Source organism: Hippopotamus amphibius, chromosome 17 (assembly GCF_030028045.1).
Source record: "Hippopotamus amphibius kiboko isolate mHipAmp2 chromosome 17, mHipAmp2.hap2, whole genome shotgun sequence".
In the NCBI taxonomy this organism is placed as follows: Eukaryota; Metazoa; Chordata; class Mammalia; order Artiodactyla; family Hippopotamidae; genus Hippopotamus; species Hippopotamus amphibius.
In genome coordinates this window covers 2,697,893-2,721,012 of record NC_080202.1, presented here as the reverse complement: position 1 = coordinate 2,721,012, position 23,120 = coordinate 2,697,893, and the positions used below count along the sequence as shown (strand labels likewise).

Here is a 23,120-nt window from a genome sequence, read left to right as displayed (position 1 = left end):
TTAGGCGATTTTCAGTTTTTGAACCAAGGAAAAGAAAAAAGATATGCCCATCGCTTAAGGCAATGGCAGAAGAAAATAAATATTCCCAATGCTCAATTTTGCTTTGATCTTCTATATCAAGAAGAAAGGTCTTGAAACCGAAAATGAGTAGGCAGAAAGACAAACTGAAGTCCAAGACAGGTGAGGAGACACTCAGAGGGTTCCTTTCATGAGCCTAGGTGTGGCCTAAACAAATTACATCTCACAACACTGACACAACTTACCAGCGTGACTGAAATCCAGGCAGTAAATTTTGAGAAATTAAGGAGAATGGTGGAGAATGGCGACAGGCAAAATTGTCTCGATTTTTTAAAAGAAAAATAAGGTGGATTCTGGAAACAGCAGAGCAGATGTGAACTTACACCAGAATTCTAAAATGGTTTATCAAATATTTGGTGAGCATTTAGGGAAGAAAGTAAAAAAGCATCAACAACCCACAGGGGTTTAAGCAAAACAGCCAAGCTGATCGCATTTTCTCCTTTGAGATCATCATTAAAGAGGAAATGATGACGTAGTACGTCTTGATCTCTGCCGGTGAAAAAGTCCTTCGTGGTGTACAGCAGATAAAGGGGCAAAAGATGGGGTACATTAGCGAACAACTCCACTGATGCATAACTTATTGAATAATTAAAGCCAAAAGGTGTTGACTGAGGACTGCAAGATTCTAATCAATATATGTATTGCCCTAATCAACATGTGTATCAACGAGAGTAAGATTTAAGAAGAAAAGGTCACCAATTCTGTAGGTGACACGAGGCTAGGAAGGAGAGCTGTTACACTGGATGGAGAATCGTGAAGAAAACTCTCTCTGCAGGCAGCAACCATGTGATGGAATTTAAAATTCAAATGTAAAAATGTTCTAAGGACCCACTGTACAGCACAGGGGACTCTACTCAACACTCTGTATTGGTCTATGTGGGAAAAGAATCTAAAAAAGAGTGGAAAGATATGTATGTATAACTGAATGACTTTGCTGTACACCTGAAACTAACGCAACACTGTACATCAACTATACTCCAGTAAAAGGTTTTTAAATGTTTTAAAGTTCAATAACATTCAAAGATTTTAAATTCAATTTAAAAAATTCAAATCCTACATGATGTAAGTCCTAGGATTCAAATATAGGTCAGGGTCCCTGGAAACAAGACGAGTGATGCTGCAGTGACGTGCTCTTGAGACAGGACTGTCAGACTGGCCAGAGAGGAAGGGACTTGCCTTGACCCAGGTCACAGAAAAGACCCAGAAGCTGTAATTCCAGTGAATCCCGAAAGGGGTTTCAGGTTATGTCCTCAGAAACCCATTTAGATACACTTTGCCATTTGCCTAAAGGTTTGATGAATGTATGTCATTAATCTCAGGGAACGCATCTGTCGAAAGGAGGGGGTAAAAGGTCTGGAAACCACGAAGGAAAGTGGGAGACAGAGTGTAAAAACAAAAATACTTCCTGGGGGGGACAGCGTGAGAGCTGCCCCCAAACACGTGGAGAACTGCCCTTGAATGAGGGATCAGACACGTCCACGTCGTCTGGGTGGCTCCAGAGGAGAGGAGTGAGTGTCGTCCCCTGAGGTCACAGAGACTAGGGCTCGGACCCCACTAAGACATTCCTACAATCCCCACTGTCCCAAAACCAGGGGAGCTGAGCTGCCATGTGAGGTAATGAGCTCTCCGTCACAGCATGGCTGCAAGGCCCAATCAGACGTGGGGGGGTTGCAAAGAGACTGCGGCTGGAAGACGCTCCACTCCCACGAATGCAGTCCATGATGTGGTTTATCCCCACAGACACAACACCTGTGACCTAAGGAGGAAGGCAGTGCAGGGCCGTGGTTAGAACGTCAAGGTCAGCCCTCCCAGGTGTGAATCCCAGCTTGGCCGCTCACTCACCATGTGACCACCATGACCATGAGCAAGTTCACTAACGCCCTGGACCACAGCTTCCGCACCTGCCAAATGGGGACGGTGTGAGCAGCTACCCCCCAGGGCCGCCATGAGGGTCACGGTGCACAGGAGGCGCTCAGGGCAGGGTCGGGGATGCGGGAAGTGAGAGAGAGTTAGCAATTTATTCTGATTATTCTGCAGTCTTCTGATGGCTCCGAGGATTCCCGGTGACCACGCCTGGGCACAATGCGCGGCCCACCCGAGCAGACAGGATGCTATCGTGAGCAGATGGTGAGGGGACTCAAGGCCTGAGGGTTATTGCAGACATGGGCAACAGCGCAGCGTGGAGCCCAGGGTGGCGGCCAGGGACCCTCCCCCCTCGTCCTCGGGCCCACGTGGTTTCTCAAGCCAGCAAGCTCTGGCAGGGACCCCCAGTCAGCCGTAAAAGGCAAGCCGCCGCCCTGCCTGTGTGTTAGCGCGAGTCTGAGAAACGGGTCCTGGCATCTAGGGAGCAGCCTCCCCCGGGGTCGGCGCCGGTTTCTCGGCTTCCCCTCTCAGATCCGCGATCCGGACGGCATTGTCCTTCTTGGAAAGCCAGAAGGCCGGGTAGACGGGCTCCGAAAACTTACAGTCGAACCTGTGCACCAGCGTCATGGCCTCCAGCTCGACGCCGTAGAAGGAGAGGACGCCTCCCGGGAAGTCCACGTAGACCCCCAGCCTCCGGCAAGGGCGGGCCCCGAGCAGGGTCTCCGAGTCGCTGTGCCAGGCCCGGAACCCCTTCCCGTCCCAGTGGAGGCTCCAGGAGAAGTCGTTTCCGGAAATGCAACTGTTGCGCCCCTCACCCTTGCGGTCGATGCCCTGGCAGGTCAGGCCCACGTAGATGCCCTCCCCGGAGAGCTCCACCTCGAAGTAGTACCTGTGCAGGTACAGGCTCTGCTGGGCCAGCACCTGCCGCCAGTGCACGAACCTGCTGGGGAGGTCCGGGTACGGGTGCTCCCAGGGCGTGGTGTTGGTGACCCTGCGGTTGTCCTCCTGCAGCCGCAGGTACCTGTGTGCCGTGTCAGGGTCGAAGGCGATGTCACAGGCATCTGAGGGGACACAGAAGGTCAGGCACCGACCACTGATTCAGACCCAACACATCAAACCTCACCAGCCTCCAAAGGACCAGAAGACATCCATCTCCCTGTCCTCTGTTTAGCCAGGCCCCTGTTCCCTCCCGGACAAGAGGTGGGTGAAAACCAGCAAACGGAACACAAGTGTGATACTGTGATTGCTCTCTGACCCCTGGTTCCCGGCCACAAAGCTCCCTGTCATTTCCTGAGTGGTGAGAGCATTAACACCATCTTTTGTTCTAATACTTGGTCCTTGACCCCAGTCCCTGACACAGAGCTCCTGCAACCCTGGTAATTTCCCGGGTTATACAAGGGTCTTTTGCTCTAATGAGGCGACTCTGGGTGGGCTCCTGGAGGGGGCTGGCTGGTCACCAGAAAGACCAAGTCACGACGAGAAGCCTGGAACGTGCGGCCCTAACTCCTGTTCTCGTGAGAAGGGAGAGGAGCTGAAAACGGAAGCAGTGGTCAATCATGCTTGTGAAACGAAGCCTCTGTAAAATCCCAGCAGAACGCGATGCTGAGCGCTTCCAGGCTGGCAAACATCCACATGAGAAGGCGGTGCACCCCCACACCGCGGGGACAGGGGCTCCTGCTCTCAGGCCCCTCCCAGGTGTTGCCGTGTGCGTCTCTCTTTCACGGAGCTGCTCTTCTGTGTCCTTTAATGAACTGGTGAATGTAAGGAAGTGTTTCCCCGAGTTCTGTGAGCCACTCTAGCAAGTTAATTGAACCGAAGAGGGGGGTGTGGGAACCTCTGATTTGTAGCCAAGTCGGACAGAAGTCGTGGGTCACCTGGGGACCCAATACTTGGCGACTGGCATCTGAAGTGGGGGCCGTCCCGTGGGCTGTGATGCCATCTCCAGGCAGATGGTGTCAGGACCGAGTTACACGGTGGGATGCCCAGCCAGTGCCATGGAGAATTGCTTGGTGCGGGGGCGCCTCTCCACGCACGTTGTAATCAGTCCCAGATCCCTTTCAACAAGTCACCCACCTCCTTCCTTCCTGAAGCTCGAATTGCTTGGCATTTCCTGTATTATCTGCTGAACTGAACCAAGAAACAAAATCCATTGATGGGCTCACGCTTTCGTTCATTTGACGAATACATCCTGAACGCCAGGCACTTTTCTACCCAGTGTCGGCAAGGGTTTGGGGACACGGGCACTCACACATCCCCATGTGAGTCACTCATTTGTTAAAATATTTGGCCAATATTTAGCGGGGGGCTCTCAAGCAGTCCCCCCAAATCCTCTCTTCCTGGTCCCAGGGAATACCCGCATGTCTGCCTATCACTGTCCCGCGGAGCACCCTGGCTTTTTATACTTCACGGCACTCATCACGATGTGTGTCTACTCATTAGTGTGTCTGTTTCATGAACGTCCTCCTTTCACTCTACAAGCTCCACGCTTCAGGTGGGCCTCTACCCCAGGGTGCTACTCAGAGGAGACGCTCAGTACACATGTGCCAAACGGACTGCACGCCAGCGCTCTCCTCATCTAGGGTCCCAGGGCTCCTTACAGGGTAGGGGGTTCTGTGCCTTGGGACCAGAAAACCAGAATGGGTCTGGAACATTCTGTCAGTGCCAGAAAGCAACAATACTTTTAAGAATGTCAAAGGCAGAACGTCCATGCTTAAAGGACAAAGAGGCCAGCTTACAAGTGGCTCCCGCTGGTCAGCCAAGCTGGCAATCTGACAGAACTTGGACAGGTGACACGATCTGAGCCCAAGAAAGGCTACACGTTCACAGCAACACGCAGAGCAAATGCTAATATCAAGCGTGAGAAAAGACGATTGTAATGCCACAGAAAACAGATTATAACAGGATATGTTTCACTTTTAATGTTAAGGATAAAAGGAGTCTGGCGTCTTGTATTAACTATACCTGTTTGTAAAACATAGATGTGCTGCTGTCAGGAAACAGGAAAGAATAAACAGAGGAAACTACGTGGAAACCAAGAGGTCCTGGGGAAACGAGGAGCTGTGGCAGGAACAGGACATGGCATCGAACCCAAGGCTCCACGTCATGGCCAGAGCAAAAGGGGTCCGGGGGTCGGCCAGGCAGCACCCACCCCAGAAAGCAAGCAGCAGGTTCAAGAGCAAGTCCCGAAGAGACGAAGCAGCCGCACTACCAACAATCCGCCCCGGCGACCCGGACGCAGCCCTCCTTCTCCTAAGAGACGCCGCCTGCCCGCCTTGTGAACCGTACCCAAGTGCTGATCAGACGTAACTGTGTTTGTAAAAATGCTGGCAGACCAGGACACACCCGCATAAGGACAGGACAATGGGTTATGCAATTCCGGCCAAGTCAGACTTAAAAAGGAACCATTTGGCAACTAGCCGGGATCTTCAGAAGGGCCAAGGTTGTGAAGGACACAGAAGGACTAAGGGACTGGACCCAGACGGGAGACAGAGAAATATCTGCGACCCTGGTCCGGACGTCCGGCCAGAAAAAGGGTGCTGGGAGGAGCACCTGGTGAAGCCTGAGTACACTCCACAGATGCGTGAACAGCCTTGCAGCAACGTTCACTTCCTAGTTTGGATCAACGGACCGCAGTTATGTGAAGTGTTAACACTTGGTAAAACTGGATGAAAGGTATATGAGAATTCTTGGTCCTCTTTTTGCAAAGTTTGAAACTGTTTCAAAATGTTTTTAAATTAAACGTTTTTAAATGTACCATTTGAGGACAGACCTGAGGTCCCAAGAACCTGAGACCTACTGAGAGACGGCATCCTCGCTTGCAAAGTCTCACGTGCACATCCCCCGCCCCCGGGGAAAGGGAAGCTGGTCACAACTTACACTGGAGGAACTGCTGTCTGGTGCTGGGCTCGGGTTTCGAGGCCCCATGTTTGTGCTCGACGAAGGCATACACCTGAGTGCTGATGTCGTACGCCTCTAGAAAATCAAGAGTTGTGACTGCGCACCTGTCCAGGTGGGCAGGAGAACCTCAGAAGCAGGACCCCCAGCCCCTCTTCCCTGGGCTTCCTGGGGACAGAAGGGACCAGACACGAGTCACAGGTCAGAGACTCCTGCTCAGTGAACCACACTGAGGAAGAGCACCCTGAGGAAAGACCTAGGCTGACTTGGGTCTCCCTTGAAAGCACAGGCGTTAGCAGTCTCGGAAGACAGTCCTGGAGACGCCAGCCCAGCGCGTGATGTGATTCACGCACGTCCTCTGGTCCCGGTCGTGAGATAACACCGTCAAGGTAAGTGTCCGTTAGTCGCACCGTCCAGCCAGAGGATGGCTCTGAAAATGGGAGGCTCCCCGGTTCTGCTCTCCCTCCCTGACGCCCACCTCCCCCGTCAGCCCCTCCGAGACACCGCAAGCCATGGCGTCTCACCTTCCTTGGAGAACTCCTGGAGCCTCTCCCTGTAGTGCTGCAGCAACTGGATCAGGTTCGCGGTGGAGTCCGTGATGACCTTTTGGATGCCCGAGAGCTTGTCCTTGAGTCCTATGTAGACACTGGGGAAGGCACCGTCCTCCGTGTTCTTGAACTTGCAGTACTCCTGCAGGAAAGGAAACACAGCAGAACTCGCCCTGGCTCCTGTGCTTCTTAAACGGGGCTGCCCTCTTCAACACGGTACCTCCTGCATCCGTGAAATGGGCTGATGGTGACGTGCATGTCACAAAGGAAGTGTGCATAGTGGTCCAGCTCAGCATCGGACAATGCAGAAAGCCTTCATTTTTTTTTAACTGGGAAAGTGAACTTTTAAAAATCAAGAGACACGAGGCACCCATGAGCAGCTGCAGTACACAGCCCAGACGGGGGACGATGGAGGTAACATTCCTGGACGTTCATTCCACCCGTACTTTCTTTCTTAAGTAATTTAAACACAAGCCAGGACAGGGATGGAGGAAATGCTGTAGCACTTGGAGGACTCACAGACAAGTCCTCGGACAGGAAAGCTTGCGGCTGCCCTTTCCTGGTCCGTTCAACCGGATACACAGTTTTCTCTAATTCTCGTTCCCTGCTTTAGAGTTTAAAATGTGTTTTCACACAGATAATCACATCAAGCCTCTTATGCTTCAAAACTCTGCAGTGATCAGGAAAGCTTGCTTTCAGATGTAACACAATGCAATGGAAGCACTGAATTATAGACTGGGTACAGCAGAAAACTTAGTGATGAAAACAGCGGTACCAAAATGCTTAGATTAATGGAAGAGAAGAAAGAGTAAAAGCCAGAGAGTAGACAGAGAGAAAAATAAACATTTTAACACCATACACAGATTTAGTGCCATATGTGATAAAAGTAACATTCTAAATCATTGAGGGGGGAGGGGGACTTCCCTGGTGGTCCAGTGGTGAAGACTCTGCTTCCAGTGCAGGGGGCACAGCTTGGATCCCTGGTCGGGGAACTAAGATCCCACATGCTGCACAGTGCAGCCAAAAAATAAAAAATAAAAAAAAATGGTCTATTTTTTTTAAAAAAAGAATCACTGGGGGACAATACATGTCACCTCAATTGGCTAAAAATCTGTGGAAAGAGAAGTTATGTTTAACTAAAATAAGTTGTCCTGCACTAAAATATATTTTACACATATTAAAGTTTTTATGTTAACATTACGAAAAGAGAAAAAATAAAGGGAAATTATGTACATGCTCTTTGGGAAACTCATGACACAGGAAGCCAAATGTTTACTCAGTTTCTTTGTTCTGATGGTGAAAAGTAAAGGAATTGAAAGACATTCTTCGGTATCTCTGTCTGTCTGTCTCTGCTTCTCTTTCTCTTACTCATTTTGAGGCTGACGATGATTGTCTTTGGGTGGGGGGACACGGGTGATTGTGTTCCTTTATATTCTTCGGTATTTTCCGAGTTCTTTTTTTTCACAATAAACATTTATGTTTGCTATAACTAGAAGGGAATTTTTCCCAAAATGCAATCAAAGAATTATTTGTGTATAGGAATATTAGCACTGAACAAGCCTTGGAAGTCATTGACTCCGACCTGTTTGTGTGATAAATGAGGAATTTGAGACCCAGAGAGGTTAAGTGACTAGCTAAACACTACACAGCGCTCTAGTGACAGATCCAGGAGGATGGAACTCCCTCCGCTGCAGATCTGGCTCTGATCACAGGTGGCTTAACGTAACACAAAACGAACGGCATATTGTAACGAAAGGTCCCGTCTGCTGGGCTGTCCTCAGTCACCCCAGACACCCAGTGTCTCTGAAAGGCAGCAGGACCCCTGCCCCACCCCGGCCAGGCAAGCCTTCACGCACTGTCAGAGTGGTTTATAAAGCACACCGATGCGAGCTCATCACCCCTCACCTGACGTCCGCCCTGGCCTGCTGGGACTTGACAGCAAAGAACAAGCGTCTACACCCGCCCGGCCCCCAGCCTCTCCTCCCATCACTCTGCGCCCAGCATCCCGCACCCCGTCCTCGTGAAGGCGCCTCAGTGCCCCAAATCGGCTGTGCTTTCTCAAACCTCTCTGCCTTTGCACATGCTGCCCCTCTGCCGGCACGTGACGCATCTTCCAGGACCCGGCTCCAGCCTCCCCGCTCTGGGCAGCCCTCCCTTCCTCCCTCAGGTACTCGGCTGCTGTCTGTCCCCACAGCTCCCTGTGCACCCGTTCGTCACAGGCAGGTCCCTTCCCACGTCCGCAGCAGGCCGAGCAGAGGGAGGGACCCCTGGCACCAACAGCGCGGCGGCGGGTACCTCCAGGAACAGCACAGGGTTGCCGATGGCGGCGATCCGGTCCAGCTCCTGCCTGGTCTTCTCCATCTCTGCGCTCCTGTACTCCAGATGGGTCTTGATGCCACTGGCCTGGCCCAGGGCAGCTTGCTCCTTTTCCTCCAAGAAGAGCATCACATTGGCCTGGGCCTTCCTCATGGCAGCAAGGAGGTCCTCAAACTGCTCCTCCGCCACAGACTTTACCTCTGCCACCGACACCTGGGGAAGGGGGGGCGGGGGAGGGACCCATGAAGAACCCGTTAGTGAACCTTCTCAAAGCTCACCACACAGAAATGCAAACCCGAGAATCCCGCAAATCAGGGGCAACTTCCTATTGTAAAAGGAAGCCCCTGTTCTCATTTGAATCCTGGGTTCTCGGAAACAAGAAGGACTCTCCAGGGCGTAAGTACTTGTTTGCCAATCATGAACTTAGTCTCTCACCCATCAGATGAGAGAGTGAATTTTCTGATCTCTGAGTCTAGCTCTGACAGTCGGGCGGCTCTTCAAGTTTGTGACATCAGTTTTCCCACCAGGGCAATGTGTGTATTCAGTATCCTTGAATATTTTTTGTGGTAAATTAATAATTTGGCTTCTTTTTACAAATCAGTAGCATGAATTTGCTTTCTTAGCATTTACTATGTCCAGTTAAACTGCCCACCAGGTCCATCTGAGCCGAAAGCACGTCTAATCCTCTGGTGTCTATGCCGGGTGTGCGCAGGCGACCACAGCACCTGAGCACTGCAGGACAAGCACACCTGTGCAGAACGGAATGCCACGTTCAAAAATATATAGAACAAACTCCACGTGATGAACAGCAAGGCTTTACACGATGGCACTTGTGCATGTGAGATTCTATCCTCCCACATCCTTTATAAATGCCTTCAGTCAATAGTTTCCTCTTCTCTCTGGTAGTTTTTAGGTCCCGGTGCTGATGGTTCCTTCCAACAATGCCCCGTTCCAGATCACTGCCCCAACACGAGTTACTGGTTCAACCTCATGTAAAGTTCTTGGAAACACTCTCCTTTGCTCACCCTCCCTTCACGCCCACTCCACAGCCCCAAGCCCACACCCTGCCTGCTCAGTCTCTCGCACTTTCCTCCATGCTCAGCCCACCTGAGAGAGCCTCTGAGCAGCCCCTCCAGGTGCTGTCTTCTGTTCTCCTGGGGTTCTGGTGCCTGTCTGATCACTTTTTAATTAGATAACATAGTAATATAATAACGGCCGCACTTGGTAAGTGCTTACCGTGGGCCGGGTACTGTTCTGAACACTGTGTACGTAATCTCTCACGGCAACCCTAGAAGGGAGATACAGACCACCCTCCACATCTGCCGATTCCACATTCACAAATTCAACCAACCACGGACTGAAAATATTTGGGGAAAAAATTCTAGAAAGTTTCAAAAAGCGAAACTAGAATTTGCCAAGCCAAGCACTACTTACATAGCACTAACATTGTATCCGGTATCATAAGTAATCCAGAGATGATTTAAAGTGTACGGGAGGCTGTGCGTAGGTTTACACGCAAATACTACATTTTATATAAGGGAACTGAGCATCCTTGGAGTTTGGTGTCTGCGGGAGTCCTGGAACCAATCCCCTGTGGACACCAAGGGACAACTTACTATTATGGTTCCCACTTCTTAGATAAAGACACTGAAGCACAGGGACTTCCCTGGTGGCGCAGGGGTTAAGAATCCACCTGCCAATGCAGGGGACACAGGTTTGAGCCCTGCTCTGGGAAGATCCCACATGCCACAGAGCAACTAAGCCTATGCACCACAACTACTGAGTCCACATGCCACAACTACTGAGCCTGCACTCTAGAGCCTGCAAGCCACAACTACTGAGCCTGTGGTCCACAACAAGAGAAGCCACCACAATGACAAGCCCACACACCACAACAAAAAGTAGCCCCCACTCGCTGCAACTAGAGAAACCCCAAGTGCAGCATCGAAGACCCAATGCAGCCAATAAATAAACAAATATTTTTTAAAAAAGAAACTGAAGCACCACCATTTCGACGGGCTGAGTCATTCTTAAGTCGAGGGAACAACAGTCCCCAGCTCTCCTGCCCCACCAATCTAGGGACCCAGACAGGTCTTGTCATCTCTTGTGCCCTCGTGTGCCTCCGACATGGTGGCCACTGCGGTAACTACCTCCCCTGGTCGCCATGCAGTTAAGAGACGAAGAGAGGAGGGATCAGAGTGTCTGAAAAATAAAGAGCTGGTAAAGGGCAAGAAGCTCCATGTGGTTCTCCGGATTACACTGAGCATGGAAATCAACAATCTCTGAAGATTTATAAGGCTTCAAAGGGACAATTATTGTTCTTCTTTCCATAAGATTATATGGGTAAGAAACAGGTATTTATTCTTCCACAGCTAGTTACTTATAAACACGGAGGAGGAAATTAAGTTGAAATGGTTACATGTATTAGATATAGATGGACGGATGGATGGATGGGTGGATGGATGGATAGATGGGTACGTGATGGATGGATGGATGGATGGATGGATGGATGGATGGATGGATGGATGGGTGGATGGGTGGATGGATGGATGGATGGATGGATGGAAGGATGGGTGGATGGATGGATGGATGGATGGGTGGGTGGATGGATGGATGGATGGGTGGATGGATGGGTGGATGGATGGATAGATGGGTACGTGATGGATGAATGGATGGATGGATGGATGGATGGATGGATGGATGGATGGATGGATGGGTGGATGGATGGATGGATGGATGGATGGATAGAGAGGTGGAAGGATGGATGGGTGAATGGATAGATAGATAGAATCACTCTTGATGTGCAAAGATGCTGCTGCTGACTAACTGCCGTGGGGCAGGCGTTTTGCATTCTCCTCTGAGTCGTGGTTATTGGCTTGCCACTGATGAGATGCCTTTGTGGAATTGTTTGGGTCTACTTAGAGGTTATTATGGAAAGTAGTCATAAACCAGAGAGACTAAAACTAAGTAGCCTGGCCTTATCAAGTACCATCCACTAACCCAACAGGTCTCACCTCTCTTTTCTGGCTGCCAGGACCTAGGACTGGTGAGAATCGCATGCAGAACACCCTCCCATGATGGAAGAAGCCAAGATTATTCATAATCTGGAGCTCTAGCTAACCACCCCCCTTAACTCCCACATACACTCTTTCTCCTGGTCAAAAATGCATACACGAATGTACAAATAAGGATACTGTCATTACAAGACTAGCTTGCTTCTACTCTGTAGCATTAAAAAGTAAACCACTTGCCAGGTTCGAACCTTGAACCAATTTCACAGCAAATCCCCACAACAAGATGAAACCACTCCGCAGTGTAGCCGACCGTATCTGAACCCACAGTTCTCACCCAGTGATAAAGCCCGAGGGGCGCGTGGATGCGGCAGCTGGGCCTGCACCCGCCGTCCCGTGCCCCCAGTGGGCCGGGCTGAGCATGCAGCAGCTGCCAGGCGTGCCAGAGCCCAGCAGGTGACCCCAGCCAGCCTTACCAAAACGGACTTATGGTTGGCTTGGAGCCTGGCGATGGCATTTTCATTCAACTTGAGTTTCTGCTCCAGGTCTAACTGGGTGCTCCGAAGCTCAGCCTGAGAAGAGGAAAGGAAAGGTCAGCGTTAAGGAGGAAGGAGCCCAGGGCACTGAGAAAGTCCTCAGGAGCAAGGGCACCAACCGCCCTTCTTCCATGGAGGGGAGAGTTTGTCTCCGAAGCTGCTCTCAGAAGGCAGGCTGGAGCGCCCGCCCTCCGTGGAGGCCCAGAGGGTTGGCTGTGTGCTGGCACCTCCCGGGCTGAACTGGCTAAAATGCAGGGAGAGCTGTGCGGGGCATCCCTTCAAACATTCCTCTGCATCACCTCCTATCATCCTGGCCATGCCCACAACAGGTAAACACACTGTCCAAGTGCTCAGATGAGAAGATGAAGCCACCTATCCAAGGTCACGCAGTGGTCAACGGAGTTGAGCCCAGGCCATCCGGCCCCAGAACAGCCTGACAAGGAGCTCGGGGCCTTGGAGCCGGGGGTGGGGATGCCAGGGTTCTACTTAGCAGCTGAGCCTTCTGGAAAATCTGCTTAACACCTCCACTACTGCACTTCTTCACCTGTGAGGTGGGGGCAGCAAACGTGCCCAGTTCGCAGGGTTCCTGCGAGGACGGGAGGCGTGTGCGGTGGCAAGCACGCTGTCAATGATGTCATCATCCCCATCCGTGTTCCAGCGCCACCTTGGCGGTTTTCCATCACGGACTCATTCTCTCTGGGACGCAGGCAGAGCAAACCCACCCCGCCCCACCCAGGCAAGTGTCAGCCTGCGAACCCCAGGTTTCCCCGCTTCGACCTCCCTGCCCAGCCCCACTCTCGCCTCCTGAAACTCCCTAAGCACGGTCTGCTGAGAACACGCCAAGGCATGAAACCAAAGCCTTTGCAAACTTCAAAGGCCGCATCACTTTCTGCCTCTACAACGCATGAGACAGCAGCGTGTGTCAGCTGTGAGTCACTGGCCCTCACAGAACTCAGGCTGGGGGGGACCGTGACACACCTCCCCTTCCTCCTACTGAAGCCCGCGGGAATCCCAGGTCCCCGTGGCGGAAGGCCAGGCAGGCAGGGGACTTGCCTCACTCTGCAGAAGGCAGGGAGCGTTTGCTCAGGCTTTGGGGCCCTGACTCAGGAGCCAAGGGAGCCCGGGCGACCTCCCACCCCTGAGACCTGAGACCTGATGCCCGGGAGTAGGGAAAGCAGGGGAGATGTGGGGTCCGGCCGATCTGGGGGCAACCGGGGAATCTTGGTCTTTCTAGAAGGCTTACCCAGTGACCTGCTCCAGGATGGGAGGGGCGGGAGCTGCTTGTTTCAAGGTGGCGGGAGACACAACCAAACACACGGTAGCAACGAGCAAAGAGGCCGTTAAAGCGGCCCCAGCACCATCCGGGGACAGAGGAGGCCCCCAGAGCATCCAGGGACGGGCCTTCTCCCCACTGTCTGCGGACGGCCATAAAAGGAGAAAAGGACTCCCAAGTGCCTAACGGGGACCTCTGAGTGAGTCACCTCACAAGCGGGCACTCCCACTCACCACAGCAGGTGGGGCCACCTGGGAGACCAGCATCTCCAGTTATTCCTGTTCCCAGGAAATGACGGGGTGCCTCAGACCCCAGCTCCAGGGTGTCCCAAGACGTCACTCACATGCACCTTAAAGGCTCGGGCGGGCCCCGCACAAAAGCAGGACAGCAGCTCCAATAAGCATGGACGGCACCACGTCCAAGGGCACAGAGGGTCCCGCCCACTGCAGCAGAGTGGGGACAGATGCTGTGCAAAGGGTCCAAGACCTGCTCTGTGACCCCATCAGACGGTTTACCATCTCCTCTGGTGCCTCAAGAATATGTTAACAGAGCTTCTGTCTCCAGGGCAGAGGCGGTACCCAGCTGGGTGGCCGGGGTCGGGTCAGAGACACAAACTGGAGCAGCAGCGGGAGTGAGACGAGATGGGGCCGAGTGCTTTATGTTTCCCTGTGGAGGGTCTGCGTCTGGGACACGAAGCTCCCACCTGGGCCCTGACCTCACTCCTCTGCCAGCTGGTCAGAGCGCAGCAGGGGCCAGTCCAGCCACAGAAGACACCCTCCCTGCTCTTGAAAGACGCACAGCCGGTGGAATGCTGAAGCTAAAACAAGTTACATAATACTGAGTCCAAGGCACTTGGAACTTCTAGAAGAAATTCTTTGGGCGGCAGATGGCCATGAACACTGCTGGTTACCGGCTGCCAGAGAAGCAGGAACACTTGAGGTACTCAGAGCTTGGCTCCTCCTCCACCCGGACACTGGGCCCGCGCTCCCCACCCAGTCCTGAGCTTTCTGGAACCAGGGCTGAGGCTGGATGCCGTGACCTGACATGGACTTCAAGGTCTAAGACGGGGCCAAGCCCAGGCCTTCCTTCCCCCACGACCCCCCTGACCTCCTGCCAGGGGTCCTCCTCCTTGGAACATGCAGCAGGGCCTCTGTGCCGCCCCAGCCCCCTGGCATCCAGGGAGCCGCGGACCCGCCCTGGCTTCCTGATTAAAGCTCACGCTCCCCAAGATAGAGCACGATTAGCCCATAGAAAGCTCTCGATAATGTCTGATAATCTTGACGAGGAACAGAAAAGAACAAACAGGAAAGCCGTCACAGGAGGAGTGCAAACTTCACAGCTCACATGCGCACACAGCCTCCTTTCCTGGCAGCAAGCCTGAGTGCAGGGCAGGTGAGAGGAGTTAAGATGAGCTGCCCTTAAAAGCAAAGGGAGGGACTTCCCTGGTGGCGCAGTGGTTTAGAATCCACCTGCCAGTGCAGGGGACACAGGTTCGAGCCCTGCTCTGGGAGGATCCCACATGCCGCAGAGCAACTAAACCCGTGTGCCACAACTATCGAGCTTGTGCTCTGGAGCCCGTGAGCCACAACTATTGGGCACACGTGCTGCAACTGCTGAAGTCCACGCGCGTAGAGCCCATGCTCCACAACAGGAGAAGCCACCACAATGGGAAGCCCGTGCACCGCAATGAAAAGTAGCCCCTGCTCACTGCAACTAGAGAAAGCCGAAAGCCCGTGCACAGCAATGAAGACCCAGTGCAGCCAATAAACAAATAAAATTAATTAATTAATTAATTTTTAAAGGAAGGGAAGGGCTTCCCTGGTGGTCCAGTGGTTAACACTGCACTTCCACAGAGCGGGCACGGGTTTGAGCCCTAGTCAGGGGAGTTCTGCATGCCACACAGTGTGGTAATGTAAAACAATATTTAGAAAAAGAATGTATATACGTGTAAAACTGAGTCACTTTGCTGTACTAAGCAGAGATTGGCACAACACTGTAAATCAGTTATACTTCAATTTTTAAAAATTAAAAAAAAAAAAGCGAAGGGACCTCGGGAAGCTGGCCTGTGCAAGGGGAAGAGCTGAGTCCCCACAGGGAAGAGCTGGGCTCTGGAAGCCCAGCCGCACAGAACAAATAATCAGAGGACACCCAGAATTCCCAAATCCAGAGTCTCTGCCCACTGGCATAGCTACAGACTGTGGGAACCTCCGAAGGGGCACAGTTGGTGAACTGAGACATCAGTTGCTCTGCAGACCCGACACAGGCTCCCGGCTGCTCTGTGTCCCTGGGGCTGACCCTGCCGTTCAAAATTTCCTTCATGTGCCCGAGTACCTAGCCCTTCACACGATCCAACGTGACCTTCAGCAAGCAGCTGCAGCAGGTTTGAGCCAGCTGGAGGAAAGACTGAGCTTCCAGAGCCTGCCTTACGTCTGATAAGACTTTTAAAATAACCCTGGTGGTGGCTGCAGCCTCACCCAGGTACTGTGTCTTCCGAGCTGGTTTCTTGGGCTCCTTGCAAGAAAGCTTTTGGCTCCTGAGCCGTGGCAGGGCTACCCAGAGAGCTCTTACAGAGCAAACGCACTCAGAGTTGCAAGCAAGGATGCCGGGTGGAAAGGCAGGAAGTCTGACAGATACACCAGCAAGCAGAGGCTGTGACCACCCCTGTAACCACCATTGCTTCCAGCACCAAAAGCTGCCCCCGGGCCCGTCCCCCGTTGTCTTCATTTCACCTGACAGCTCCCTCCTGGGATGTCTGAATGCGGTGTTCCACACATACGCTACACGACTCACCCTGCACAGGATAACAAGTACCCTACGTCTCTGTATCGCACCAGCTTACCCTACGGGTAAAATTCATATTGTTAAAAAAAAAAAAAAACCAATTCATATTGTATCTAAGCTGCTACTGGCGTAGAATTTCTGAAAAGAAACAGAAGAAAGATTAGATGGTGGTCTTTGCCTCTGAGGAAGGAGATGGGAGGATGCGGGATGGGAAGGAGCCCTTTTCTGGCGAAATCTATCTCAGAATTTGGTGGCAATTGTTTCTGATGTGGACACGCATCACCTTTCCAGTTAAACGTAACAGAATTCAGATGTTACACCCTGAACAAAGGAAAAGCAGTATACTCCGCCTGAATCTCTCTACTACATGTGTGGCAGGGTTTCTGTGCAAAAAAAAAATATATATATACAAAACAGTAAGTTTATAATATCGTGACCTTGGGGTCCTTCCCTGTGTTCCTCCAATGGGGTGGCTTTCCAGAAGCTTCCATTCCTACTCCATGACTTAGCCATCTGTATGAGTTTGGACAAATGTGGTGGAGATGAAAAGAGTCGCCACCTCAGAGAGTTATTCTAGGACTGGGTGGGAAAATCCAAGGAAAACATGGAGCACACGGCAATGCTCCGCGAAGACCAACTTCCTCAGCTATGTGGAGCTTTGTCCGCTGACCTGTCTGCTGAGCCAGGGCCCCCTCGTGGCTGTGGACGTGGGGAGGGGGTGGCAGTGACCTGCTCCCCTGACCGGACACTTCCTGGCGCTGGAGGTGCTGGCAACAGTTGGCAAGTGGATTCTAGAGCTGGAAACACTGACTCATTGGCATCTGGAATCAGAGACTTCCAGGGAATCAGAGCCTTCCGGAACCATTCCCACTAATGCTGGGTAAAAGCCATGCTTAAGGGCGGGCACGAGGAGGGGGCCCCGCAAGTCACCCGCCCCTCCCAGGACCCCTTCCCCACCGCCCAGGAACCCCGGGCCAGGATGCTGCCTGGGGCCTGATGGCCACGCTCACGGCAAACAGGGAGCTGCCCGGCATCTGGACACAAGAAATGTGGGGCAAAAGTCAAGCGCACTTCCCCGCTGAGAACAAAAGTGCTCGTGGAAAGTCCAAGTATGAGAAACGAGTATAAATCTATTCCCCAGTGCTGCTCCAGGCTCTCAGCTCTAGGGCAAAGAAAAGCTAGCTGTTCTGGAAACAGTTTCCCTATCTGATGGGAATACAATTACAGGCTACAGAGCACGGTATTTCTCAGTCTCTCCTGATGCCTCTGATGGGGAGATTCATTTTCCCTAGGGTAAGCGGTCCTCAACATTGTACCTGGAGGGAAGTTTCCAGTTCTGCACTGTCTCAGCGCTTTTCGAGCGCTTGGGTTTCATACCCGGGATCTCCAGAGGGGTCCCTTCTACCGACCTCTCGTTCGGGGTAAAGAGAAAAAGAGAACTCAGGGGTGAGTTTTGGCTCTTGTCTCTCGAATTTCTGCCAAGGTTTACATTTCATCCATTGCCACTCAGATCCAGCCCGAGACACCCACACACGGGTTAGCCGGCACAAGCTGAGTGAGAAACAGCAGGAAACTAGCAGGAGAGGCAACAGACACAGACAGAGTACAGGGACAGTGGGACCCAGACGGGATTCCAAAGCCAAGTGCAAGAGGTACCCACGCTGGGCGCACAGCCAGGCGCCAAGGCTAAGAGCACAGGAGGGAGGCCGGCAGCCCCAGGAGCCGCCGCAAAGGCCCGGCCTCTCCCCGGCACTCGGCCTCCCCACCCCCCTCTCGGCTGTACCCCAGCACTCGCCTCCTTGTCCCTGCGGGCAGCGTCGAGGGAGACCAAGGGGTGGCCCCTGTGCTCGGCCTGGCCGCACTCCTGACAGATGCACTGCCCGTCGGGGAGGCAGAAGGCGACCAGCGGGCTGCAGTGGGCCGGGCACACGCGCAGGTCCCGGTCCTTCACGGGCTCGGTCAGCTGGTGGCCGTGCAGCCTGCTGTTCTCCTGGTGCGGCCGCAGGTGCTCCGGGCAGTAGTTCACCATGCAGGTCAGGCAGGACTTCACGGCCCTCACCCTGCTGGCCCCGAGGCAGAAGTCGCACAGGACCTCCTCCACCGCCGCCCCCTCCGCCCCGCGACCCCCCTGCCAGGCAGAGCCCTGGCTCGGGCCCCCAGTCTCCCCCGGGGGGCTCCCCGGGGAGCCCACGTCCTCCTCTTCTGCCGGGCTGGCTGACCCAGAGTCTGGGCTGAGAGCGGCCGGAGGGTGAGCGGGGACCCCGGGCAGCGGCCCCGGAGCCACCATCAGATCCAGCTCAGCCATCTGGAAGGTCTGCCGCCACTGCTGCCAACGCCAGAGCTGGGCCTCCTCTGCTCCGACCGGGATCCTGCCGCCGCAGGTCAGACAGGAGCGCCACGCCCAGCCGTCTGCGGAGGCGGGGGAAGGCTTTTAACTGTCTCCTCCCCCAGAGGAAGCTGGGTCATTACTGCACTGGGCTTGGAGGACGGCCAGCGGCGGTGACCACGAGGCAGCCCCAGTCCTCAGGCTCAGGGAGGCCCAGGCAGGCTCCTGCCCCTCCTCCAGCCCAGACCCGACACTGCTATTCTTCTGTGAATCACAGTCTCAGCCATGGCGGGGGTAGGGGGTCACTCTGGAAAGGACTGGAGATTCCCGAGCTTTGCAGTCAAAGCCAATGTCGCTTTACATGGCTTGGCTTGACAGGTTCAACTTTTATTTATTTATTTTTTTTGCCATACCACATGGAGTGAGGGATCTTAGTTCCCCAACCAGGGATCGAACTCACAGCCCCTGCACTGGGGGCATGGAGTCTTAACCACTGGACCGCCAGGGAAGTCCCCTGTTTTCAGTTTTTAAAGGGACCCAAAATGTAAGGACTTTAGCAACAGAGCAGCCCTCCATCCCTTCCCACCTCATAGAAGTGGACATGACACAGCTGGGAACAGGGTCCTGTCTCTGACCCTGACCTTTTCCATATGACCTTCTTGCACGTGGCAGGAGATGGGCTTGGGAGGGGGATTCAGAGGTGATCAGGGGTGGGGAAGAACTTGTCTCCTTCCACACAAAGCTCTAAGCAGACAGCCCTCCTGGGCTGTACAACCTGCCCAGTGGCTCCTAGAGAGGGGTAGGCCCTTTATCCACTTCCTAAGGTTTTCCTAGACGTGGTATATGGGTTTGCTCAGGCTGCCATAACAAAGTACCACAGACTGGATGGTTTAAACAACAGGAATTTATCTCCTCCCAGTTCTGGAGGCTCGAAGTCCAAGATCAAGGTGTCAGCACGGTTGGTCTCTCCTGAGGCCTCTCTCCTTCGCGTGTAGACAGCTGTCTTTTCCTTGTGCCTTCACACAGGCTCCCCTCTGTACACACCTGTGTCCTAATCTCCTCCTTTCATAAGGACAGCAGTCAGATTTGGAATAGGGCCCACCCTCATGACCTCATCCTACCTTAATTCCCTCCTGAAAAAGCCCAGTCTCCAAATACAGTCACATTCTGAGACACTGGGGTTATGAAACCCAGTGGGGGCTTGTGGGGATCCCGGGTACGGAGGCCTTTTTCTTTCATCCCGTTCCTTCTAGATAAGACTCCAGCCTCCATGACCTTCCCTGAGTTCCAAAGGGCAGATGGCGCATCAAGGGGGGAGCAGCCAGGAACGCCTGAGGCCAGAATAAAGCGACTAGAGGAGCCCATCGCCCTGGGGAGATGCCACCTGGAAGGAGATTCCAGGAGCAGCAGGCCCTGCACTGCACCCACCCTAATCGTGTCAGAGACCACACCCTTGAGCCACTGTTACAAAACCCCTCATCAAATTCTCCCGGACACAGAGCTGTTCCAGGCAGGAGCCCGCTGTGGCCCCCTTGGCCTGGCAAAGCAATAAAGCTATTCTTTTCCACTTCCCCCAAAACCCTGTCTCCAAGATGCAATTTGGCACTGGTGCAGAGAACACTGAGCTTTCAGCGTCAGTTAGGACGTCAGCATACGATGGGCAGGGGAGGGGTACAATTCAGCCTATGATAGAAGCCAGAGGATAAGACGGGAAGCATCTAGCTCCTTAGTAGACAGGTGTTCTCACGCATCACCATGGCGGGGGAGCGGGGGGAGGGGGGGCCGCCCGCAGCACACTTCGTATCTGCCAGGTGGGCGCCAAGGAACCCCGGACTATTCCAAGGCACCTGACCCCCAACATCTGTATCTTAAAGAGGTTCTACAGCTCCCCTCCCCCAGGATTGCTTCAGATACATTCCAGTGGATTTGGAAAACTAATGGAACAGAGAGAGAACGGGGTGTGGGCCGGTCCAGCTCGACCCTAAGATTAGGGATGGGGTGGGCCCCCGTCATCGACCTCCCCATGGCTCTCCACCCCGTGCAGTTCCGCAGGATCCAGACTAAAGCATACAAACCAAGGGACCGTGCTTGTCACGGACCAAGAAGTCTTGCTAGGTGTCGGAGGGCACGGAAGACTGTACAGATCTCTGGCAGACGCAGCCCTGTTTATTGTGGACGTGCAGAGAGCACACATGTTGTGATGGCTCAGACGCGGCCCTTTTCAGCAGTACAAAGGTTCCTGAGTACCCCTGACCCGACTGCCCTCTTCCTGGGGTGCGGAAGGCACCCCAGAAGAGGTTCCCTTGCATTTCATGTCATGCTTTTTAAATCTCCAGCCAGGAGGGAACGGAGCTGGCTTCTCCTGCCCCAGACCTGGGGTTTTCTCCAACAGTAACAAATACACCTGCTTTCTTTTCTGCCCCTTTCTCTGAATGACCTGGTTCTGGAAGCTGAACCAGTCCACCCACTTGCCACGGAGCCTCTGATCCTCCTGGGGGGGGTGGGGGGTGGCTGCCCCGCCTGACCCCTTCTACAATGTCGGGCGCCAATCAGAGGGCACTGAGCCAGGCTCTCACTTATCTCCCCCACCCCTTCTCTCCGGCTGACCCCAGAGGGCAGCCCACAGGCTTGTCCAGCCCGTCCCGGTGCCCCATCGGAGCCCGGAGCGAGCAGATCTCCCGCAGCAGTGTGGAAAACAGGAAATCTGAACTTTCTGTCCCAGCCTGAACCGGGAAAATCATTCACCCTCTCTCCACCCCAGTTTCCTCATCTATGAAGTGAGCAGGTTGGCTGAATTCAGGGCTGGTAAACAGATTCTCGGTTTAGCTTTCGGGGGAACTGTGCTGTCTCTAAGATCTGCCTGAGCTTGTTGGGAAAGTGCACTGGTCAAGTTGTGACATCTGGCCTGGGCCTGAGCCTGGAAAGCGCGGACCCTCTGGAAGCGTCTGGCCCTCTGAGGACCACGGAATCCACCACAACTTGTAAATCCCCTCCACCGCCACGCCTGACGCGGCGCCTTCCGGAGGCCACTGCTACCTGAGCTCCAACCCTGCCTGCAGGGGCCTTAGAGCATCTCATTACACCCCATCCCCTGGGTAAACGGCCCAGCCGCGGAGGACCGGGGCTAACACCCCGGTCATCTCCTAAACCCGAGTTCCCTACTGACCCAGCGCTCTACGGTCACCATCCTTCCCCCACTGCGCCCTGGGCGCCCCAATATCCAAAGTCTCAGACAGCCCTGCCTCCCTGCCTTAACCGAAGCTCGGCTTTCCCAAAGACACTGTTTCTCCCACCACGTATCGGGTGGTGCGGTCCCTTCTCCCCGCCTCACTCCCGAAAACATATCTCAGAGGTGGGGGTCCTCCTGACCCCCAATTATGACGTCCAGACCACCCCCCAGCCCTCTCATCACACCTGCTCCCCTGACATCCACCGGGCCTGCAACCCCACCCTCTCCTGTCCTCAAGGCCAGCCTCCCATCACTCGGCCTCACTTGAAACGGGTGTGCCTTTCTCTTCACCAAACAAACATCATTTCCTTCCCTCCTGAATCAAACCTGTCACCAGGGAAGTTAGGGCCAAGCTGTGGCTTGGTATTCTTTCCTGGAATTGAGGGGGGTTCCCTGCCTGGAATTTTGAGAACTCAGACTCTTCGTAGCCACATGGTTAAGAAACCGGTCAGCAGGCAGTAATCGTTAATCTCTCATCCAGCTGACTCTGTGATGAATAATCCCACAACCTCACAAACTCCCCTGAAGCCACACCAACAACAGCTGCCAAAAGATCCCCTCCTGGGTCGTGGGTTCAAAGCCATCACCCTGAGGGATCTGGAAGAATTTAAGAAGAGCATTCTCAACCCAAAGGCTCTATCTGGCCATTTCAGGCTAAGGAAGCCCCACAGCCTTTCTCCTAAGGAAACAGCTTCAAGAATCTTTCTGGAGGGACTTCCCTGGTGGCACAGTGGTTAAGAATCCACCTGCCAATGCAGGGGACACGGGTTCGAGCCCTGGTCCGGGAAGATCCCACATACCACAGAGCAACTAAGCTCGTACGTCACAACTACTGAGCCTGCACTCTAGAGCCCACAAGCCACAACTATTGAGCCCGTGTGCCACAACTACTGAAGCCTGCATGCCTAGAGCCCGTGCTCTGCAACAAGAGAAGCCACTGCATTGAGAAGCCTGTGCACCGCAATGAAGAGTAGCCCCTGCCCACTGCAACGAGAGAAAGCCCACGCACAGCAATGAGGACTCACCACAGCCTAAATAAATAAATAAATAAAAATAAAACTATAAGAAAAAGAACACAGTATCTCTTAAAAAAAAAAAACTAGTAGGAAAAACAAAAAAAAAGGACTACTGACCTAGATCCCTGAACGAAGGGAGGAAAAACCATATACCAGCCCCCACCCCACCCTCGCCCCAGGGATTGTCTGTGGCTGGGTCAAAGGACAATGGGTCATTTTCTCTATACATAATATACTCTCTTGCTCCCC

At 53.4% G+C, this 23,120-nt stretch overlaps 1 protein-coding gene across 2 annotated transcripts; it reads right to left on the bottom strand.

The window, feature by feature from the left end:
- TRIM16 (tripartite motif containing 16) lies at positions 1-22,485 on the bottom strand. Of its 2 annotated transcripts, none has more exons than XM_057714550.1 (6): positions 18,096-22,485; positions 12,187-12,282; positions 8,679-8,912; positions 6,360-6,525; positions 5,818-5,913; positions 1-3,002 (listed from the first exon to the last, which is right to left on the bottom strand). In XM_057714550.1, the coding sequence occupies exons 1-6, from the start codon at positions 18,603-18,605 to the stop codon at positions 2,419-2,421; spliced, it is 1,686 nt and encodes a 561-aa protein (XP_057570533.1). In that variant the 5' UTR covers positions 18,606-22,485; the 3' UTR covers positions 1-2,418. The 2 variants fall into 2 exon arrangements, with proteins under 2 accessions (XP_057570533.1, XP_057570534.1); XM_057714551.1 differs by lacking the exon at positions 18,096-22,485 and adding an exon at positions 13,753-18,059.
- Between the last annotated feature and the right edge of the window lie 635 nt (positions 22,486-23,120).